Source organism: Rhinatrema bivittatum, chromosome 6, assembly GCF_901001135.1.
Source record: "Rhinatrema bivittatum chromosome 6, aRhiBiv1.1, whole genome shotgun sequence".
Classification (NCBI taxonomy): domain Eukaryota; kingdom Metazoa; phylum Chordata; class Amphibia; order Gymnophiona; family Rhinatrematidae; genus Rhinatrema; species Rhinatrema bivittatum.
Genome location: NC_042620.1, coordinates 143,408,033 through 143,429,083, shown reverse-complemented (window position 1 = coordinate 143,429,083; position 21,051 = coordinate 143,408,033). Strand labels below are relative to the sequence as shown.

The 21,051-nt window shown below is 41.9% G+C and overlaps 1 protein-coding gene across 2 annotated transcripts in view; it reads left to right on the top strand.

Annotated features, from left to right (window-relative positions):
- Positions 1-21,051, top strand: part of LOC115093777 (3-hydroxyisobutyryl-CoA hydrolase, mitochondrial-like) — a 295,490-nt gene that overhangs the window by 69,474 nt on the left and 204,965 nt on the right. For both annotated transcript variants that reach the window (XM_029606024.1, XM_029606023.1), the window contains exons 5-6: positions 6,983-7,063; positions 12,417-12,469. In XM_029606024.1, the coding sequence (XP_029461884.1) occupies positions 6,983-7,063; positions 12,417-12,469 (134 nt within the window). The remainder of the gene's footprint in view (positions 1-6,982; positions 7,064-12,416; positions 12,470-21,051) is intronic.

The window sequence follows — 21,051 nt, the reverse complement described above, 5'->3', positions numbered from 1 at the left end:
TGCTGGGTTAACTGGCTGTGCCTGGTTCCAGCCTGAACAGGGGAGCTCATCCAGTCCTGATTATGGTATCCCAAAATCAGTTCTACTATACTCATTAACAGCAGGGCACGTTCTTACTGTGCACTTGAGTTGCCCGCCTGCTATTTCACCACAGTGGTTGTGGGTTGGAACTCTGCTACCATGTAGGAGAATAAGGTTGGATTGCCAAGCTCTGTTTCTGCTAGTCAGGCCAGCAGAGGCTTGTGATCCGTTAAGACTTACCTGCACTGTGTTCCTTTCTCCCTCTTTTTGGCTCCTGCCCTACCAGGGAAACCAGAGCCTTACCTGGCCTGCTGCCCTGCTTCACCAGGGAAATCAGTACCTTGTTAGGCCTGTTGCCCTGGGAGCCCAGACCTCAGCTCCTGCTTCCAGACCCACTAAGGTAAAGCCACAGGGAATTCTCCTCCAGTGTCCTTGGCCCTGGGTCTCGGACTCCACTGGGTAGGTTCCCCAGGAGACGAGTGTGGGTTGTCTCAGTATAGCCCTCCTTTTTCAGTGAATGGCTACCTCTAAGCACCTCAAGAAACCAGAGAGATCAAAATACCTGGTTGCAGTGGGGAAGGGAAGATCAGCCTTTTGGAGGACTGTTGTCTGAGTATGCTAGGGAAAGGGACACCACCACCCCAGAGCCACCCATTTCTGTTCCATGAAGCTACAGCACCAGACCATTTGTCTTCACATCTGCTGAGGTAGAGACCTTACTGAGGAACTGAGGCAGCACTGGACGCTTATATGGAGAATGGGGCTCAATGATGAGCTTTTGGTCTCTGCCTCCTGCTGGTGAGAGGATAATACCACTAGTGCAGATTGGTCTGGCAGGATGATCAGGAAATTGGATTTTGCTTGGAAGTGAAATTTGAACTATTAGATAAGAACAGAGAATTTTTTTTAATGAAACTGAGAAAAATCTAAATTCTCTCCCCTGCTTTGCACCCTCTCACATATCTTCTTCCTCATTCCTTCAACAATAGAAAACAGAATTCCAATATGAAATAGCAATGCAGTATTGAGTCTTCAACTTTTCCCTTTAGATTGCAAAATGTATATTATTTCCAGAATAAATCTGATCTTAATTTCATCGCTTCTAGTGATTATTTTATTTAAAAAAATGTGTAACCCGCTCAAGGCGGTGTAGGAAAAGAACAATTGCAGCTTACACAAAATCAGAACAAAACAAAGGAAAGTAACTGGGACTGTTCTTTTACTCTGCTTTGTGTTGTGCAAACAGCAAAAGATATAATGCACCGAAACTACATTATATATTCTCGGCCTGGGCATGTATGTAATAAACCAAGAAAAGCTAGTACCCAAGTAATCAAATCAAGCCTTGAAATCGGTTGGCATTCAACATAGTCTTGAAAACAAGATACTTTGGTAAAGATTGAGCCATCGTACAAGAATCTAAAACTATTTTCCATTAAAGTGTAGTTCATATTAATGAATGGTTGCTCAGCTACATTGCTTAGACCAGTTGTTCTCAATCTTTTTTTTTTCTGTAGGGACACACTTGACAGATGGTTCTCACATGTGTGACACACTGAACACATAATTTCATGGGACTAAATGTAAACATATTCTCTGCATCTACAGGAACCGCCCCGACTCTCCAACAATGGGTGTAGAGCAGAACTAGGACATTCTCTGTAAAATTCACCATACAAAAAAGATATTTCTGGTGTCATCTCAGTAACAGCAGCATAAGTTCTTCCTCTTACCAGGCACAATAGCCCTTCTTATGAATAGACAGTATTTTAACACCAATGCATGGCCTATTGAGAAAACACAACAAATAAGATTGATACAAATGCATACATAAGAACATAACATATTCCATGCTGGGTCAGACCAAGAGGCCTTCAAGCCCAGCATCCTGTTTCCAACAGTGGCCAATCCAATTCACAAGTACCTGGCAAGTATCCAAACATTAAATAGATCTCAAGTTACTATTGCTTATTAATTAATAGCAATTTATGGATTTTTCTTCTAGGAACTTATCCAAATCTATTTTAAACCCAGTTATGCTAACTGTTGAAACCACATCATCTGGCAATGAATTCCAGAGCTTAATTATGCATTGAGAGAAAAATAATTTTCTTCTATTTGTTTTAAATGAGCTACTTGCTAACATCATGGAGTACCCCCTTGTCTTTCAGTTATCTGAGAGAGTAAATAACTGATTTACATTAACCTGTTCAAGTCCTTTCATGATTTTCTAGACCTCTGTCATATCACCATCAGTCGTCTCTTCTCCACACTGAACAGCCCTAACTTCTTTAGCCTTTCCTCATAGAGGAGCCGTTCCATGCACCTTATCATTTTGGTCACCCTCTGCACTTTCTCCAGTGCAACTATATCTTTTTTGAGATGTAGTGACCAGAATTGTTCACAGTATTCAAGGTACGGTCTCACCATGGAGCAATACAGAGGCATTATGACATCCTCCGTTTTATTTGCCATTTCTTTTTATAATAATTCCTAACTCTCTGTTTGCTTTTTTGACCGCCACAGCACACTGAGCCGATAATTTCAATGTATTATCCACTATGACGCCTAGATCTCTTTCCTGGGTGGTAACTCCTAAGATAGAACTGAACATTGTATAACTATAGCAAGGGTTATTTTTCCCTGTATGCATCACCTTGCACTTGTCCACATTAAATTATATCTACCATTTGGAAGCCCAATATGTTACGATCCCGGTCACTAGACTAGTGACCGGGCACTTACCTCGCCCCGTTCCGCCGCGAAACCGCCAGGTTTTGGGCCCTCAGGACCGCATGGCAGCGGCGTCTCCACGAGGGAGACGCCGCCAGGAACTCCTCCCCCCAGCGGGGGAACGCGCGCGCACCAGCCTTTTCTGCTGCCAGCACCCGGATGTGCTGACACGCCCCCCGTGACGTCAGACGCCGACCGGGGGATTTAAACAAGGCACTTTCTTCTCCAAAGTGCCTTGCAACGAGGTTCCTGCTTTGCAGTGCTAGTTGCCATTGTTCCTGCTGGATCCTGCTTCCGCTGCCAGTTTGCCTGTTTGCCTGTCTCGACTCTTGCCTGGTTCTTCGACTTCTGCTTGTCTTCAGCCTGCCTTGACTCCGGTTTGGGACTCCGACTCCTGCTTGTCTTCAGCCTGCCTTGACTCCGGTCCGTGTCCCTGTCTTCTGCTTGCCCGCCGCCTGCCAAGACTCCGGTTCGTATTCCACTCCTGGGTTTATTCATCCTCGCCTAAGTCCCAGCGGTCCGGGTTCCTACGGGCTCCCCCTGGGGGGACCTCAGACTTCCAGGGCGAAGACTCCTAAGTCCTAGCGACCCGGACTCCCACAGCTCCTCTGGAGGAGTCCCGGGTTTCCAGGTGAAGCTCCAGTTGCCCAGTGGGAGTTCTGCCTCCCGACTGCTCTCCTAGGGCAGTCGGCCTAAGGGTCCACTTCCGGATTTCGTCCATCATAACACAATATTCCAGTCACACAAGGTCTTCCTGCAATTTATCACAATCTACTTGAGATTTAACTACCCTGCATAATTTTGTGTCATCCGCAAATTTGATCACCTCACTTGTCATGCCCCTTTCCAGATCATTTATAAATATATTAAGAAGCACTGGTTCAAGTACAGATCCCTGAGGCACTCCACTGTTTACCTTTTCCCACTGTGAAAACAGACCATTTAATCCTACTCTCCTACATGCTAGTAAAATTTCACTGTAAACCGGTACGATAAGACACTAGTCTTGAGTATCGGTATATCAAAAGAATAAAAAAAAAAAAATAAATAAATAAAATAACTCACCTCAGTCACACATATAGAATCGAGAAACACCAAGTACAGAAAGATCACAAATTACAAATATGGAGACAGAAACCGGAAGGGAAACCCAAAAAAGCCACTCTGCATGCAGTGCAAAACTGGAGAAATGGAAAGAAAATATAGCACCTAACAGACTCCCTGGATCTGCAATAAATCACACAAACTAATGCACAAAAAGTTACACCTGCATTATGGAATACACTCAAATAATAACAACCCTATCTATGAAAAGACAGCGCTACAAATATTTAACCAGGCCCTAAACACCAATACACCTCCTATTAGGAACGAGAACAAGCCAAGCTGCTATAGATCCCTACACAGAAACTACAAGCTTGCAGAATACCCTTACCTGGGTCACACACGCAGAATAAGGACAGATCCTCATCAAATACAGAATAAATTGACATTCAAGTTAATGATTTTGTTTTTCCATTGTTGCACTGCATACACTCAGTCTGGCTTCTTGCTGTTTCCAGTTCAGTTTTTGCCTACACATTTCCATTTATACATTTCCTTAAGAAAAATAAAATAATTCTACAACTAGAATAAAATAATAAATGTTTCAAAACAACTGATAAATAGAATAATATCCAATCATTAAAAGCTTACAAAATTATTAAAAATTCTCTAAACACCAATAAAATATTTCAAATAGCAGACACATTACATAATACCCAAAAATTAAAATGGAAGTCAATTAAGAAAAATAAACCTAAAAAGCCACTTTTACTTACCCTCTCTAGCAACTCTCCTACTCCTTTTCCTTGTAGACCAATAGCACACCAGAAACAGCAATGGCTGCTGAAGCTCTGTCTTCACGCTCTTCTTCCTTAGGGCCCATGACTAGTCTGTCTCACACACATCAGTCATCTCCCCGACCAGTCTCTCTCTCTCCAGTCGCCTCCCTGACCAGTCTCTTGCTCTGTCACACACAAGTCATCTTCCTAATCAGTGTCTCTCTCATACATGCCTTTTCTCACACACTTACACACATGCTGGCTCTCTCTCTCTGTCTCACTCATTCACCCCACCCCCAGCACACATGGCAACTACAGCACGAGGCATTCTGGATCTGCACTGAGCAACTGAGAAAGGCAGCCGGTGTGTTGCTATTAAAGCAGAGTTGTGACAGGCTGGGAACTGCAACAGGAAGCAAGCAGCATTCGGCTATTTTCCTGTGCTGCGATCAGTGTGGTGCAGCGAAGTCAGCTGAGAATGCGGTCATAAGAACATAAGAAATTGCCATGCTGGGTCAGACCAAGGGTCCATCAAGCCCAGCATCCTTCACTTCATATTTATTTCCTGCCTTATCTTCTTTCCAGCTTGTTGCAAGCTTCCAAGTTCTTTTCCCTGTTGATTGTAACTTTGACTCATTCCTACCTACTGTTTATCTTTCGTTTACTTGAATAGTTACCCCAGTTTTTATTCTTGTTAATTGTAAACCGATCTGATATGGTTATTTACTATGAAGGTCGGTATATAAAACTGTTAAATAAATAAATAAAAATCCTGTTTCCAACAGAGAGGCCAAAACCAGGCCACAAGAACCTGGCAATTAACCAAACACTAAGAAGAACCCATGCTACTGATGCAATTATAGCAGTGGCTATTCCCTAAGTAAACTTGATTAATAGCCATTAATGGACTTCTCCAAGAACTTATCCAAACCTTTTTGAACCCAGCTACACTAACTGCACTAACCACATCCTCTGGCAACAAATTCCAGAGCTTTATTGTGCGTTGAGTGAAAAAGAATTTTCTCCAATTAGTCTTAAATGTGTGCTACTTGCTAACTTCATGGAATGCCCCCTAGTCCTTCTATTATTCGAAAGTGTAAATAACCGAGTCACATCTACTCGTTCAAGACCTCTCATGATCTTAAAGACCTTTATCATATCCCCCCTCAGCTGAAAAGTCCTAACCTCTTTAGTCTTTCCTCATAGGGGAGCTGTTCCATTCCCCTTATCATTTTGGTAGCCCTTCTCTGCACCTTCTCCATCACAATTATATCTTTTTTGAGATGCGGCGACCAGAATTGTACACAGTATTCAAGGTGCGGTCTTACCATGGAGCGATACAGAGGCATTATGACATTTTCCGTTCTATTAACCATTCCCTTCCTAATAATTCCTAACATTCTGTTTGCTTTTTTGACTGCCGCAGCACACTGAGCCGATGATTTTAAAGTATTATCTACTATGATGCCTAGATCTTTTTCCTGGGTGGTAGCTCCTAATATGGAACCTAACATCGTGTAACTACAGCAAGGGTTATTTTACCCTATATGCAACACCTTGCACTTGTCCACATTAAATTTCATCTGCCATTTGGATGCCCAATCTTCCAGTCTTGCAAGGTCCTCCTGTAATGAATCACAGTCTGCTTGTGATTTAACTACTCTGAATAATTTTGTATCATCCGCAAATTTGATAAAGTCATGGGGATTTGATAAAGTCATGGGGATTTCGTACCGTGCGGCTGTCTGGGAAATCTAGTGATTAGCTGCACCGGATCTGCAGTGGTGAAGGACTACCTCAGAAAGGAGTTGGAAGTGCTCCCGCAATCACGGGAGGTGGAGGAAGCCTTGGAACACTTGATCTCTGCAGCAGCAGCAGCCGCAGCAGCATGGACCTTTCTTCTTCCCATGTGCCCGCTCAATATCATTTCCTCTTCCAGACCGCAAGGATGGGAAGAAGAAAAGGCCATGTTGCTGTTGCGGCTTTCATGAACACTGCTGCTGTTCCTCTCCGGGCTGGAATGGCAGTAGTGTTTGTCAAAGAATTGTGTGCGTCTCACTGGGGTAGAGGAGAGGGAGGGAAGAGCAGTGGGAGACCAGGAAGTGCGCAACATACTTTGCCGGTGCTTGGCGACACACTGGTGTGTTGTGACACAGTGGTTGAGAACTGCTGGTTTGGACAATTGTCCTATCCTTTAATGGAAATCTTGGCTTGGGATCCCCTGTTAATTAACTGTGAGGTGAGCTTTCTTGTCATGACCTGGTGCGGTCCCGTCATATTTGTCATTTTACATTCTGTATTTTTCATTTCATTTATTATTTTCCACTTTGCTTTTCTGAAATATAGTTTGTCAGTTTTATTGAGCTAAGTTTTATTTTTAATTCCATTTTTGTGACTTTCTTTAGCAGTCACAGATGCGGGAAAGGTTGGGCACAGACTGGCACAAGATTTTTTCAGAGAAGAATATATCCTTAACAATGCTATTGGTATGTATTTAATAATGTAAATCAAATATTAAAAAATGTCAAGTCAATGTCAGTCCAAAGAATAAAACATAGAATAACAGTAGGATCTGAAATGCACACTAGCTTCAGATGACAAAGACTCTTATGTAGGAAACATAAAAAATAAAGCAAACAGCAAAAAAATTGTTATTGAGGGTCTTCATACTTGTATGGGCTGAATGGTATGACCAACACTTGGTGCCCAATTAACTCTTAATCATGGACTTTCAAGAAACAATTGCATGCTGTCAGTATTTGTTCCATTCTTTTATAGGATCTGTGGCATAAAGAAATTTGATAAATGGCATATACCCCATCTATCTAGCAGCAGCTCATTTCTTTTGGGTTGATGGTGGAGCTCTATGTGGTTTTAGGTTACTTGGATTTGAGAAAATGCATATTAGCTACAGAAGAGGTGGTCCGATCATTTATTTCTTAACAAGAGAAACCCTTTGGTTCTCCTTTTCAAACATGTGAATCACCATGTGATTTGAATAAAGAGATTAATTTTAAAGATCTTATGTATAAAGTGATTATTGAGATAAAATTTCAAAGAAAAGCATAATAATTGTTTAAAATCTACTTTTAATGGCTGATTGGCTTCTCTTTTTATATACAACTCATTATATAATTTAGAATTCTAAAAAAAATTGGATAAAAAGAATGTCCAAAGGGTTAACGCCACATGAATATCAGTTAGAAAATTGGGCTTTATTAAGTATTCTTTGTCTCCCATGTGTAAATGAGTTTGTTAGTGAAATGAAAAGAGTATTTAAATAAAGTTCAGTAAAACTAGCTGCACAAAAAGCCCCGACATGGTGCCGTATTTCGAGTCCCATTCTGCTTTAGGTGGGTCCTAGTTATGTTCTTTATTCTATGGCACCATAAATTATAAGGTCCTCGTCAAATTTTAAAATAGGAGGACCTGGAAATAACATAAAATTACACTAATATTTAAATGGCATTCAAATTAGGTGAAGTAAAATAATAATCATTAAACTTTTGAAACTACTGAATACATCATTAGTCCTAAAGATAATGAGAACGCAAAGTCAATGGTCAGAAAAGTACGAGCTGTACAACAGCTCAAGATAGCGAGTGCCACTCAGTTTGTTTATTGAGACCATGTGGATCTTTAAATTAAAATTAAAGATCCAATATTGTTTACACTTACTCAAAATCACTGAGTTGCAGATGCCAAAGTACTCTCTGGGATAAGGACCACTATGGTGGTGCCTTAGATAAAAGAATTCACAAACAAAAAAGAGCACAGGTCAGCGCCAAAAAGTGAATAGCCAAAAAGAAACAAGGAAAGCAAAGTAAACTGATCAAACGGTCAGCAGAAAGGTGTCAACAAGCCAGGCGATGTGTCCCGCTTTGTTCTGCTGTAGGGAGATATCTCATGTTTACAACTGAATCATCAAATATGAATCCTAAGAGCCAAGAAACTGACTGGCCCCAGGCATTGCCCTAGCAAGAGAGCTTTTACCCAGGTGAACTTTAAAACTGCACTGTCTCAGTGGAAAATGAAGAACTTTTGTCCTGTTACACTGAAGGATACTTTATCTGATCTGTCAGTTTGCATGTTCCTGTGTCAATAGGAGCAAAGGATACAGAAGGACAATGACTTAAGCTCCTAAGCAAGTGTCAGGGATGAGCCAAGGTGAGTCCATAGGTCAGAAAGACCCCCATGGGGGGCAGTCGGAGACAGAGAAAAATGCTGACACTGGCAGACAACTTGGCTTACAGATGTGGCAGTTCTCCCCCTGAAGAAATAGGGAGGGGGAACAAGACTTGCAACATGGCAGGACCCCTCCTGAAGTAACATTGCGGCAAAAGACCCTCCACCCACTGCGTGGTTATGCATAAGGTTATTCATGTTTATCAGCTGGAAAGTATAAGAAGAGGACAAAGAAGAAAAGGGGGCAAAAAACCCTAAGAGGAAGAAAGAAGGAAACACCCTGGGAGAAAACCCAAGCACGGATCCAGGAGCACAAACCCTGAAATCAGAGAAGGAAAGAGCGAAGGACCTCCTGGGGGAAGCAAACTCTGAGGGATGCAAATCCAGAGAGAATCCCTGAAAGCGAAAAGGGGGGAGGGGTCAGAAGCAGACCAGCACTCCCTGCTATCGAGAAGGAAGAAGACTAGGTATGGCCCGGGGACTGGAGAGACAAGGTGCCTGCCCCGGTGCGGAGAGTAGAACAGAGTCTAAGACGGTGAGGGGCAAGAGCAAGCCCAGATAGCTGACCAGTACCAGAGCCAGAAGCAAGTCTCCTTCTGGCATCCCTGCCAGTACCAAGCCCAGGAAGCAAGCCTCTCCTCTGCTCACATTCTCCAGCTCTCCAGTCTGAGTCTGCTTCAGAGGTGAACAGAGATATCACCTGAAGCCTAGACCCAAGGGTAAGTAAGTTAGCCATAAGTGTTAATATGCTAAGCAGGCTAAGGTTTATGGCATGTCTGTTACCACCCATGATACAGAACTTTCTTTAGCGAAAACTGGTGCTTACGAGGCCAGGAATTTAGAGAGATAAATTGCTATTTTCTAGATGCTATATCCTGCCAAACTTGATAACTAAAAGTCTGTTTCTGAGGAGAACACAGATTGTCCTTTCCTGACTTGGGATCGCAAGTAAGGTGAGAGGACAGCTGACACTGTCTTGTGGCAGACAGATCCCTGCATCCTTAAACCTCCTTACACTGCAAGGACTATCCAGACAGTTAAATCATCCACCTTTAGTTATAAACAAAATCTTGATATAGTATTTTTTAGAGTTTTTTTTGCAAGTAAAAAACGAGACCAACAGTCAACTGAGAAAAACATCAAGCCCAATACGGCCGGTGTTTCGTTGTGCAAGCAACTTCTTCAGGGGTTTAATCAAACAGTTTTATAATCCAACAGAAAGACTGTGGTCTGTAACACAACAAACAATAATGTAAGTAAACCTTTAGAAAATCAAGTGAAAACAGTACTTACCTGCAAGCCAGGGAATACCGTTCACGTCGCACCAAACGTCTCGCTCGATTGTCAGAAGAGCGGAAGAGAGAATATGACGTCCTTAAAGACGTCAAAATGATGTACATTATCCAAAATGATGCACCACCTGGAGAACGGAAAGGCACACATTTAGTGTTGTGACGTCAGCAACAGCCAGTGGGGGAACACTTGATTGATTACACAAAACCAGAGTTCATTTAAAAACATGATGATTTTCTTCACAATGGGCTTCCAATGGTGCAGTCAGTCGGTTGTGTGTTAAACATGACTGATGTTCGATCATGCGAGTCTTGACCATATGGGATGTTTTCCCAACATAGATTTTTTTTGCATGGGCATTTGATCACGTAGATCACAGCTGACGAAGGGCCTGATGTGAAATTTTTAAGATGAATCTTATAATTGGTTGAAATTACAAACAAAGACTAAGTAGTCATGGAAACATGACAAACAGAGCAATTGCCACAAGACTGGTGATAACCGATGGGCTGGGTTCTGTGTTGCTTAGATTGTTGAGAAAAATCAGAATAAACAAGTAGATCTCTGACTGTTCCCTCTTGTATATGCAATTCTTGGTAGGACTTGAAACACACCGTGTAAATGATGCAGCGTGAAGTATTCTCTTTTGACCAAGTTAGAAAAAACCATTCCCGGTGGCTAAAATAGGCTCATAAAAATGCTTTTCTAATGCATAATCTGGGATATCCTCTATCCAAAAATCTACTAAAAAGAGATTGTGCCTGCAGTTTAAAATCATTCAAAGAAGAGCACACATGAAGAAGTTGTAGGAATTGGCTTAAAGGCAAACATTATTTCAAGCGCAAGGATGACTGCTAGAAAAGTGCAACCCATCAGGGGTTTTGGACTTTCAGTTGTGCAGTGATCCGCTATAGAACTTGCAGAGGAAAAGATACTGATGCTGTTGCCACTGGAAGATGAGATGCCAGCATGTCCCCATGTGGAGACTGCCAAGCTGCCAGAGTTAATGATACGGTAAATGGATATAAGAGAAAACTTCAGGGGAGAGACACTTGGGGAGGAAAGAGAGTGAAAGAGAGAGAATCTAGGTGGGAAGAAAAGAGGGATGTAAAGAAAACTAAACAAAGAGGCAAAAAAACCCTCCTCCCCCCAAATAAAATGTGAAAAGAGCATAAAATAAGCTAGAGGATAAACACCACAAATTAGAGGAAAAGAGCAAAAGAGAAAGCAAATATATTTTCCCTGCCTTCTAAGAAATTTGGGCTGGTTCATACGTTTTCACTATTCTAAATACTTTTCCACCCCGGATCCATTTTCTTTGATCATTTCAGTGCTACAATGTGGTTCCCTTCTGCATTTTAGATGTTTGACTTTTGAAAAACCCTTAATCTTAGCAAACCAAGGAGCATGCAATTGAAATATCTGGGGTGGAATAGGGCAGGGGAGGACTATTCCATTCGAGAGTGAAGGCAACACTCTATTGTACAGGCATCTACCTTTAAAGAAAATGTAATTTTTAACACAATTCCAGAGATAGAGTAGGTAAAACTGAGTAAACCATGATGATTTCAATTTATCCAGTTAACCCTGTATGCCTTCTCTTTCACTGTGGATTTCAGTATTTTACATTTTATTTCATTTGGTAATAATGAGGACAATTTTCAAAGGCATTAGGGATCCTAAATTGGCTCTTTGGAAAATTTCTTAGGGCTGAACGCCTACACTTAGGTTCTTAGTTTTACTGCATGTCACATTTTGCAAAAACCCCAAGATGCATGTACTAGCAGTGTCACGCATATGTAAAAAGGGAGCGATTTAGAGCTGTTCTGTGGCATGGTTCGGAAATGCGTGCACACGTTGCTATTTTGTAAGCGGTAGGCGCATTTACATTGCCAAACTTAGATGCACACTTTTACACGTGCAGTGGAATTCGCCCTTGTCTTTTTTGTTTGTAATTTGTGGGTGGGAGGTCTGGATGAACTGGTGATTCCAAATAGTGCACCAGGAACTATTTTCATAAGCAGAGAATGCACGCTCTTTCTAAAATACTGGCTTCCGTGTACAAGTAACGCTTATTATGCGCATATGTTACTGATGTTACCTGTGTGGAATATACTGCATATGAGTACTTTTATGGAAAAGGCAAGGAAAGTGTCATTTCCCTGCATTACAAACGTGCACACACCGAAACAAACATTCACATACTTTTGGGGCAGATAAAGCGCTATTTTATAAACTCTGCAGTTCCCACCACAGTTTCTAAATTTGGCTGTAACTTTACACAGACTGTTGAAAATTGCCCTCATTACTAATAGTTGTACGAATATTATATTAATCTAACAGTAATTATGTTTATGCTAGGTACATGCAAAAAACCTTATGTGGCTTTTATTGATGGGATTACAATGGGAGGGGTAAGTAAAATATTTCCTTAATTAGGCTATTGTAAATGCCTGTTTATTTGATGAAAGTTACAAAGATCATGCCTAAATGAATATCAGATGTAAGTTTAGGAAAATGTGCCTGGTTTTAAACAAATGTAGTTTGAATTTTAAACTGAATTAGTTTTCAAAGGCCACAGATATCACCGGTTATATCTGAGGTGTTTTGTGCATTCATTTATTAAAAATATCTTTCTGATAATCTGTTTATTCTCTTTTTATAGTATATTTAGGCACTTATGAATACTTTATGACACACAGACCTTATATTGCAGGAAATCACTTTGTTTTTGTATTGGTAAACAATATTAGTGGGATTTAAAATTCTTTTCTACTGGTTTAATAGTAAGCCGGCACAATTTGCAAAAAATATTATAGTTTGTATAGCACTTGAAAACCCTCTAGTAGTTTACAATAAATGTTTTATATCCAATGATAGAAATATGAAAAGGACATTAGGTACCCAAAAGTACTGCTAAATAAATATTACATTATTTCTAAAACTAAATGACCTAAAATACCTGGGTATGCATGTTACCAAAACCCACATCCATGGATATATTTTTTAGGCCTCTTCCTGTGTCTAGTTGAAGGGCATTACATGGAATCAGAGATGGATCTTCTGATGTTTTCTCCGACTTAGACCTACCTGAATTGTATAGGCAGTATATAAAAGATTTTAAATAAATAAAAATAAAATACATTTTCTATCTTACAACTTGGATGCACTCAAATTTTGCTGAAACTGGGTTTTTAGTATCGTGACAGGCAGTATTGATTCCAAGCAATAGAAGTACAAAAACAAAATGGTTAAATTTTTATTGCATTAATTACCACTATATAAAATATATTTTGTTGCAATAATACCACTATATAAAAATATAAAATTAAAGGTAAAAAACATTTTAAAATTGTCTTTGGTTAGTAGCTTCATTTGTTGTACATACACTGATTGCAATATAATGTAAGAATCTAAAACTAGCAGCGCACAATTCAGACCTTTTCTCCTGACCTGCGGGCTTGTCAAAGTAACTACTTAAAGTAGTTAGTAATTTTTACATGTTTAAAAATGTTCTCTCCATTTTTGTCTCATTATTTAATTACCCCCCTTCCCAGTAGGGGTTGCCTAGTTGGTACAGGAACCTTCACTAGCCCCAAGGACTAGAGGAAGATCTCCATGAGCAGGGGTGGGAAATTCCCCGGTATCTAAAACTAGTGCTAATATGGGCCTGGGAGGAGCCACTGCCATGGTGGTGGGCCTAGGCCAAAGGGAGCCAGAACCACTGTGGTGGGCCTGAGCCCAGGAACAGCTGCTGGGGCCAGCTGGGTCTAAAGGGAGCCACTGCTTCTTCCTGCCTGCACACAAGAGGCTAGAGAGAGGGGAAAGGGAGTGGGACACATTATTTTAGATTACCCAAAACTAGACAAAGCAAGGGAACCAATTTATCCTACAAGGAAAACAACGGTGAAAAGTGCATGCTAGAGACAGTGCACATAGGCACATTTCCTTTCATTCATTCCTCTCTTTAGCCATCAAGGTTCTGCAGCGTTGGTAAACATTTTGAAGAACCAGTGAGAACAGCCTCCTGCTGCTCCCCCCCCCCACTCTCCGGTAACAGCGGCAGCACAGACTATCTTCCCACTGGTGGAAGAATGATTGACACCAATATTCTCCCCCACACCCAACTGTCTTGTGGCAGCACAGAGACCTGCCAGGCCTCTCCCCACCGTTCATTGGCGGCAGCAGCATGGAGTCCCGCTGCTGCTCCTTCCCCTCACACACCCACTCTGACAGCTCCGGCGGCACAAGCTCCAGTTGCTGCTTCTGCTATTCTCTGACAGCAGTGTCACAACTCCCACTGCTCCTTCCACTCTTCCTGAGTCCTGTGGCATGTGTGTCAGATGGCCTACGTGCGCATGGCCACGTATGTACACCTCCCACCAACAATTCCTGGAGACAGACAGATTCTCTCTCACTTTAGGGAAACACACCTAAAAATCCCTAAAGTAGAACAAAAAAAAAGCAAAATCAAAGTTACAAAGAAAAATTCTTTTCCTTTGTCTCACAAAAATTTATAACTGGCACCCAAGTTTTCTAAATCTTTTTCCACCGCTGTGTTAAGAGTTACTCTTGGCACTACACCATGGCTTTCAGGGACTGCCATGGCAGCAGCAACAACCATCTTGCCTCTCTCCCTGGAATCAACCCTGGTACCATCTTGGCCAGGGGTGGTTCTGTAATGAGGCAGGGTGAGGTGCCCGCTTCTGGCAGCAACATTTTGGGAGCGGCAAGCAAGTGTCGCCCCCCCACCCACACAAAATACACCCCTGCCACGGCAGATGCCTTGTATTCTGAAGTCAGCGAGGTCTGGCAGGATGGCATGTGAATGTGTGCACACATTTTTAAAAATCGAAAGCGCTCACGTAAATCCTAATTCTGGCCCTCAGAACTCTATTTAACATGCACATAAATGTATATGTGAAATCGTATTCTGTGTGTACCCACCAGGGCTTTTTTCAAACAGTCACTTACACACATTTAACCGGCTTTTGTGTGTGGAAGCACCTTTGAAAATTACCTGCTCAATGTACTAAATCGAGCAGTATAGATTTTTTTTTTCAGTACCCAACTAACTCTGTTACAACATTCAATAGGGGTTTAATTGCAAATAGGAATACGTTTCAGTTTTTATTAGCTTAGAGAGCAGTCAGTGTAATGCTCTAGATTTGGTTTTACTTGGTCACAGAGGTAAAATAATAATTAGGGCTTTTGTTTCTAGATGTTTATAATTTCTACATTTCAATGATTTTTTTTTCTTTATCTTTTTTTTTTTTTTTGTAGTTATTTTAGAGCTTAATGTAGATATGCTGAAAAATATTTTTTTTCTAATTTCCCCACCATACATTCTCCCTACCAGCTCATCCTCCACTTTCTCTCTCTGCCATCCCAACCACTCTCCGTTAACCGCGCCCCACCATTGCTGGGAAGTCTTCTGTACAAAAGAGGTGCAAAAGCAGAGTGTAGGGCTGAGAGAGTACCTGTGTTTGCTGGGGTTTATCCAATAAATACGGATTTAAATGTTTTCAGTAGGGGATATTTTATCAGTATTTATTAGTTAAAACTTAAGTCCTAGTCATAGTTAAGGCTGCAGTGAGGCCCAGGTGATTATAACTGATATACATCATCTTTGTGTTTGGAGATGTTCGCAGCAGAGATTTTTCCATTGTTACTGAGGCTGTTTTAACCTCAGATTGGGAGCCAGGGACATTAAGTATTCAGACAGTAGAATTCTGAAACTGTGCTCATAGTGTAATCTGTGTTAACTGGTAACTAAGATGATGGACGGAAATCCTATGTGCATATTTGAAAAGCATGGGCGATGTTTGAAGGTAAATTTTAAAAGCCTGTCGCGCGCCAAAATTAGGGGCTGTGTGAATGTCAGGTTGGTGTGTACCAAGTGGATTTTAAAAGCTGCCTGGGTTACATGTGTATATGCTGCTGTGTGCACAAAGGAAACATTTCCAAAAAGGGGCATGGACATGGTCTGGGCGGGGCATGGGCATTCTGGGATTTAACCATTAAAATTGTGCGTAAATACTTGTGCACACGAGCGAGCGTCGGGGTCTCCTGCCGCATAGCTTTACTTCTGCTATAGATAACATTTATTTGTTTGTTTGTTTTATATACCGTCATTGCATGTGAAAATCATTAGTTCATAACTATGTACAGGTATGACACTCATAAATAAATAGTGAAAGCAGAGGTCGACGTATGTACAGATAGGGGTAGATTTTAAAAGAAGCGTACGCCTGATTTTATAACATGCGCAGGCGAGCGCATGTTATAAAATCCGGGGTGCACAATTGTGCACTTTGCGCGCGCCGAGCCCACTCCGAGCCACGCTGCCTTCCCCTGTTCCCTCCCAGGCTGCGCCGAAATTGGAGCAGCCTCAGAGGGAACTTCCCTACCTTCCCTTCCCCTACCTCCCCTGCCCTTCCCCCCTACCTTTCATGACTTCTTTTTTTAATTTCAAAACTTACTTCAGCCCTGGGGCTGAAGTAAGTTGCGCGCGCCGGCAGTTGGCCGGCACGCGATCTCTGACACAGCAGCAAATGGCTGCTGTGTCAGAGGCCCTGAACGACCCACTCCCCGCCCCTTTTTGCAAGCCCTGGGACCTACATGCGTCCCGGGGCTTTACGTGCATCACCAGGCCTTTTTTAAATTGGCCCGGCATGCATAAATCTTTGAAAATCTGGCCCATAGTGAATTAAGTAGACATTTAGAGACATGTAAGTTAGAGAACAAAAAAATCCAGACCGATCAGCAGGGTTTTAAAGTTGGTGCTAACGGGGAGGGAGTCTAATAAACTAGGCGTGTTTGGAAATCCTGTCCCTTATGTGGACGAACTGGGAACGAACTGTGAAAACTGGCAAATGGCACGGCATGTGCCTTTTAAAAATTCTCAGTTACATGACAGAAACGGCATTTGCATGCACAGGCACGCGTCCACATAAAAGTGATCGCACGTGTGCACACGGTCAGGCTATTTTATATCATGTGCATATGTTATAAAATGGCTGCAGGCCGACCAACGCATTCACATGTGCGCCCGCGTGCCACTTTGAAAGTTACTGTCCCTATGTATTAAGGCAATTCAAGTGTAAATATGCAAAACATTGCAGAAGTTTTGCAAAATTTCACTTGTCCATTCGTCATTGTCCTGGAAAGGGAATCTCCCAACTCTGGCGTTTGCTGTCAGGTCTCTCTTAGCGGCCCAGGGAGTAGATTTTCTGGTTCCAGGCTGATTTTCTAGCAGGGCCCGAACTTACTCAGTGTTTCGTCCTGTGGCTTGGGGAATGGCTCCCCTGGTCCTGTACCTGCTCACTCTCTGCCTCTGGAGAGAGGATTCCCAGTCCCTCACTCACCGTCTCTTCTCTTACAACCTGAGAATGGGATCCTGGATCCTGGGCTTATTTTTTTCTCTCTCTCTCTCTGCTTGTATGGTGTCAGGAGGGGATATCTTGGACTATGACAGAGAAGCCTGAGTATGTCACGCAGTGGACATTTTATTTTATTTTATTTTATTTTACAATGCCACTATAACAGCCACTACACAGTGCACTTTGTATTTATTTACAGAATATGTCACTGTTTTTGTATTAGTTCGAATATGACTGTCTCTTTACATTTGGGCCAACACAATAGTATAGTGAGAATAGTCAGAAGAGCTGCTAATAGTCCCATTCATTTCATTTTCATTTATTATGTATTTGATTTGTCTGATCATTTTAAAAATAGCTCAAGCTAAGTACAGCAAAGATAAAATATACTTAAATGAACAAAAAAATAGACAATAACATAACACAAAAATGAAATGCAAATAATCACAAATAGCAAAAAATTAAAATAAAGCAGAAGGAATAAGAAGGCAGGATAAGCAAATAAAAAACCCCCCATCTAAACTTATTTAAGTAAACCACTTCCACAACTGGGAGCTGTCCTCTTTTCCTCTTACAGCCCTGATCTATTGCCCCCCCCCCCCCCCCATCTTAGTTTTATGACCCTGCTTTTTTCATGACCCCGATTGGGCCAAATGTCATCTTCTGCTTCTTAACTTTAATCAGGGTTTACCAGTTTCCACCATTAGACAATTGCAAATCCTGCAGAACTCAGCAGCAAGAGTATTAACCGGCAGCAGAAAAAAGGACCACATCACTCCAGTATTAGCTGAACTACATTGGCTTCCAGTTGAATACCGCATACAGTACAAAGCTCTCAGCACATTACACAAACTGATATATGATGAGCATGCAAGTTGGTTCAACACTACAATACATTTACAAAGTCAGCATGACTTTACCCAAGGCAAGTCTTGCCTCACAAATCTGCTTCACTTTTTTGAAGGAGTTAATAAACATGTGGATAAAGGTGAACCAGTAAATGTAGTGTACTTGGATTTTCAGAAGGCGTTTGATAATGTTCCTCATGAGAGGCTTCTAGGAAAAGTAAAAGTCATGGGATAGGTGGCAATGTCCTTTTGTGGATTACAAACTGGCTAAAAGACAGGAAACAGAGTAGGATTAATTGGACAATTTTCTCAGTGGAAGGGAGTGGGGAGTGGAGTGCCTCAGGGATCTGTATTGGGACCCTTACTGTTCAATATATTTATAAATGATCTGGAAATAAATACGACGAGTGAGGTAATCAAATTTGTAAATGATACAAAATTGTTCAGAGTAGTTAAATCACAAGCAGATTGTGATAAATTGCAGGAAGACCTTATGAGACTGGAAAATTGGGCATCAAAATGTTAGATGAAATTTAATGTGGATAAGTGCAAGGTGATGCATATAGGGAAAAATAACCCATGCTATAGTTACACAATGTTAGGTTCCATATTAGGTGCTACAACCCAAGAAAGAGATCTAGGAGTCATAGTGGATAACACATTGAAATCGTCAGTTCAGTGTGTTGCGGCAGTCAAAAAAGCAAACAGAATGTTGGGAATTATTAGAAAGGGAATGGTGAATAAAACAGAAAATGTCATAATGCCTCTGTATCGTTCCATGGTGAGACCGCACCTTGAATACTGTGTACAATTCTGGTCGCCGCATCTCAAAAAAGATATAATTGTGATGGAGAAGGTATTTATGATTTTATGATTTTTACTCTTCAATTGATTTTCTTTTATGCTTTTTTAGTAACTTTATATTTATGTAACACTGGTTTAAGTTTTATATTTTGATGTTATTATTATTTTATTATTAACTTAAAATTTTAGTATCACTTTATAATAATTTGAATTATAATTTTGTTATTTTATACTTTTATTGTGCGATTTGTAAACCGTTGTGATGGTACTTCCAAACGATGGTATAGAAAAACTGTCAAAAAATAAATAAAATAAAGCTGCTGCTGCCACTGCCTCCTTCCCCAAACTAGTCAATAGTTATAAGATGAGATTGGTGTTTGAAAGGCATTGTTATAGAAATCCCCTCGTCTTATAATTGGCCAATTTAGTATTTTTCATTAAGAAAAACTATACCTTTTTCTCCTTCCAAACATGCCATAAATCACGTGTGTTGGACAACAGGAAGTATCCTAACAATATGCTCACAAACAGGTCGATACAGTAACGTGCGGTTAAAGATTCCCCGTCTGTAACGTGCTGGGAGCGCACAATACAGACGAGTAAGGCCATCCAGCGATACAGTCTCCAGTTTCACGCGTCCTTAGCGCTTTGTAAAATAGACACATAACCCTTTCCGCACCCAGCATGTAAATGAACGAAAAAGCTGTATAATGAAGGAATTAGCTATTCCCCTCCGATACTGTAACGGGCGCTGATATTATCTCCTTAGGAACGCGCTGTTTTGCCGCGGCCTTAACGTGTTAGTTTACCGCCTCCCCCTAGTAGGAGTTAGGACTGTGAGTCTAGTAACAAATCCATCGACACCGCTTAAGATACTCAAACACAATAAAACAATAAGCCTGGCACCCTCCTTGATGTAGTACGTCCCGGATGCCCCCCCCCTCCCCAGCGCGCCCGCCACTACCCCTTTCATCAGCTGCATCCACTGCGACCCGGCAGTCCCGTGAGGCCTACAAAAAAAAATCCCCGGCTCCCGCGCCCCCGCACTGGCTTACCGAACCGCTGCTATTGCCTCTGCTCGCAGGTCTATTTCGCCGGCTTGCTGCACGCTTTCGCTTTGCTCGCACGCTTTCGCTTTGCTCGGCTCTGCTCGGCTCTGCTTTTTCTCCTCTCCCGTCTGTCTTTGCCGCTGTGCCTCACCTCCTCCCGGAGCAAGGCTGCTTTCACGCCCTGCTCCGGGAGGAGAGACACAGCGACGAAGCAACAAAGACTTTTCGTGTTTTTTACACTTCCTGGTACCTGTCATTCCAAATGCCATTTGAAATGACAGGTACCAGCGCACCCAGGTTACTGTATAGGCGCTGTATTAAGCGCCTATACAGTAAAATGGGTTGCGCGGGCATAACCCTTCCCTAACGCTTTAAAGCCACGGCATGCATTTGCATGCAATTAGAAGAGAGTATCGGGGACTTAGTGAAGAGAACTGTGCGTGCGGGGAGGAAGGGTGCGCCTGACACTGCTGCACTGTTTCTACCGCGGCCTTACTGTATCGACCCGATAAGCAGAGACCTACTGCGACCATAGAATGCAATACATCGAAATGGCACTGTCCGCTTGGGTGAATACATTGGAGTTAATTCCAGCGCAACCCAGTGGATGGTATCATTTGGTTTTCAAATGCCAGTGTTGGGCCTGGACCTAGCCTAGGCTGAGGCCCCAGTGTCAGGTTCCAGCCTCTGGGTCGGGTGTCGACATTGGGCCTGGTTCCAGGTGAGACCCCGGCATCGCGCTCAGGCCTAGGCCGAGGTTCATGCATAATAAATAAAATAAAACATGCAAACCAATGAAATTTAATCAGATTTTCAATCGCTTTACTTTCCGAATGCCCATCTCTAGTGGCAATATAGATATCCTGAGATAATAATAATGTTAATTCTCATCAGTCTTGGTTTGCAGATTATT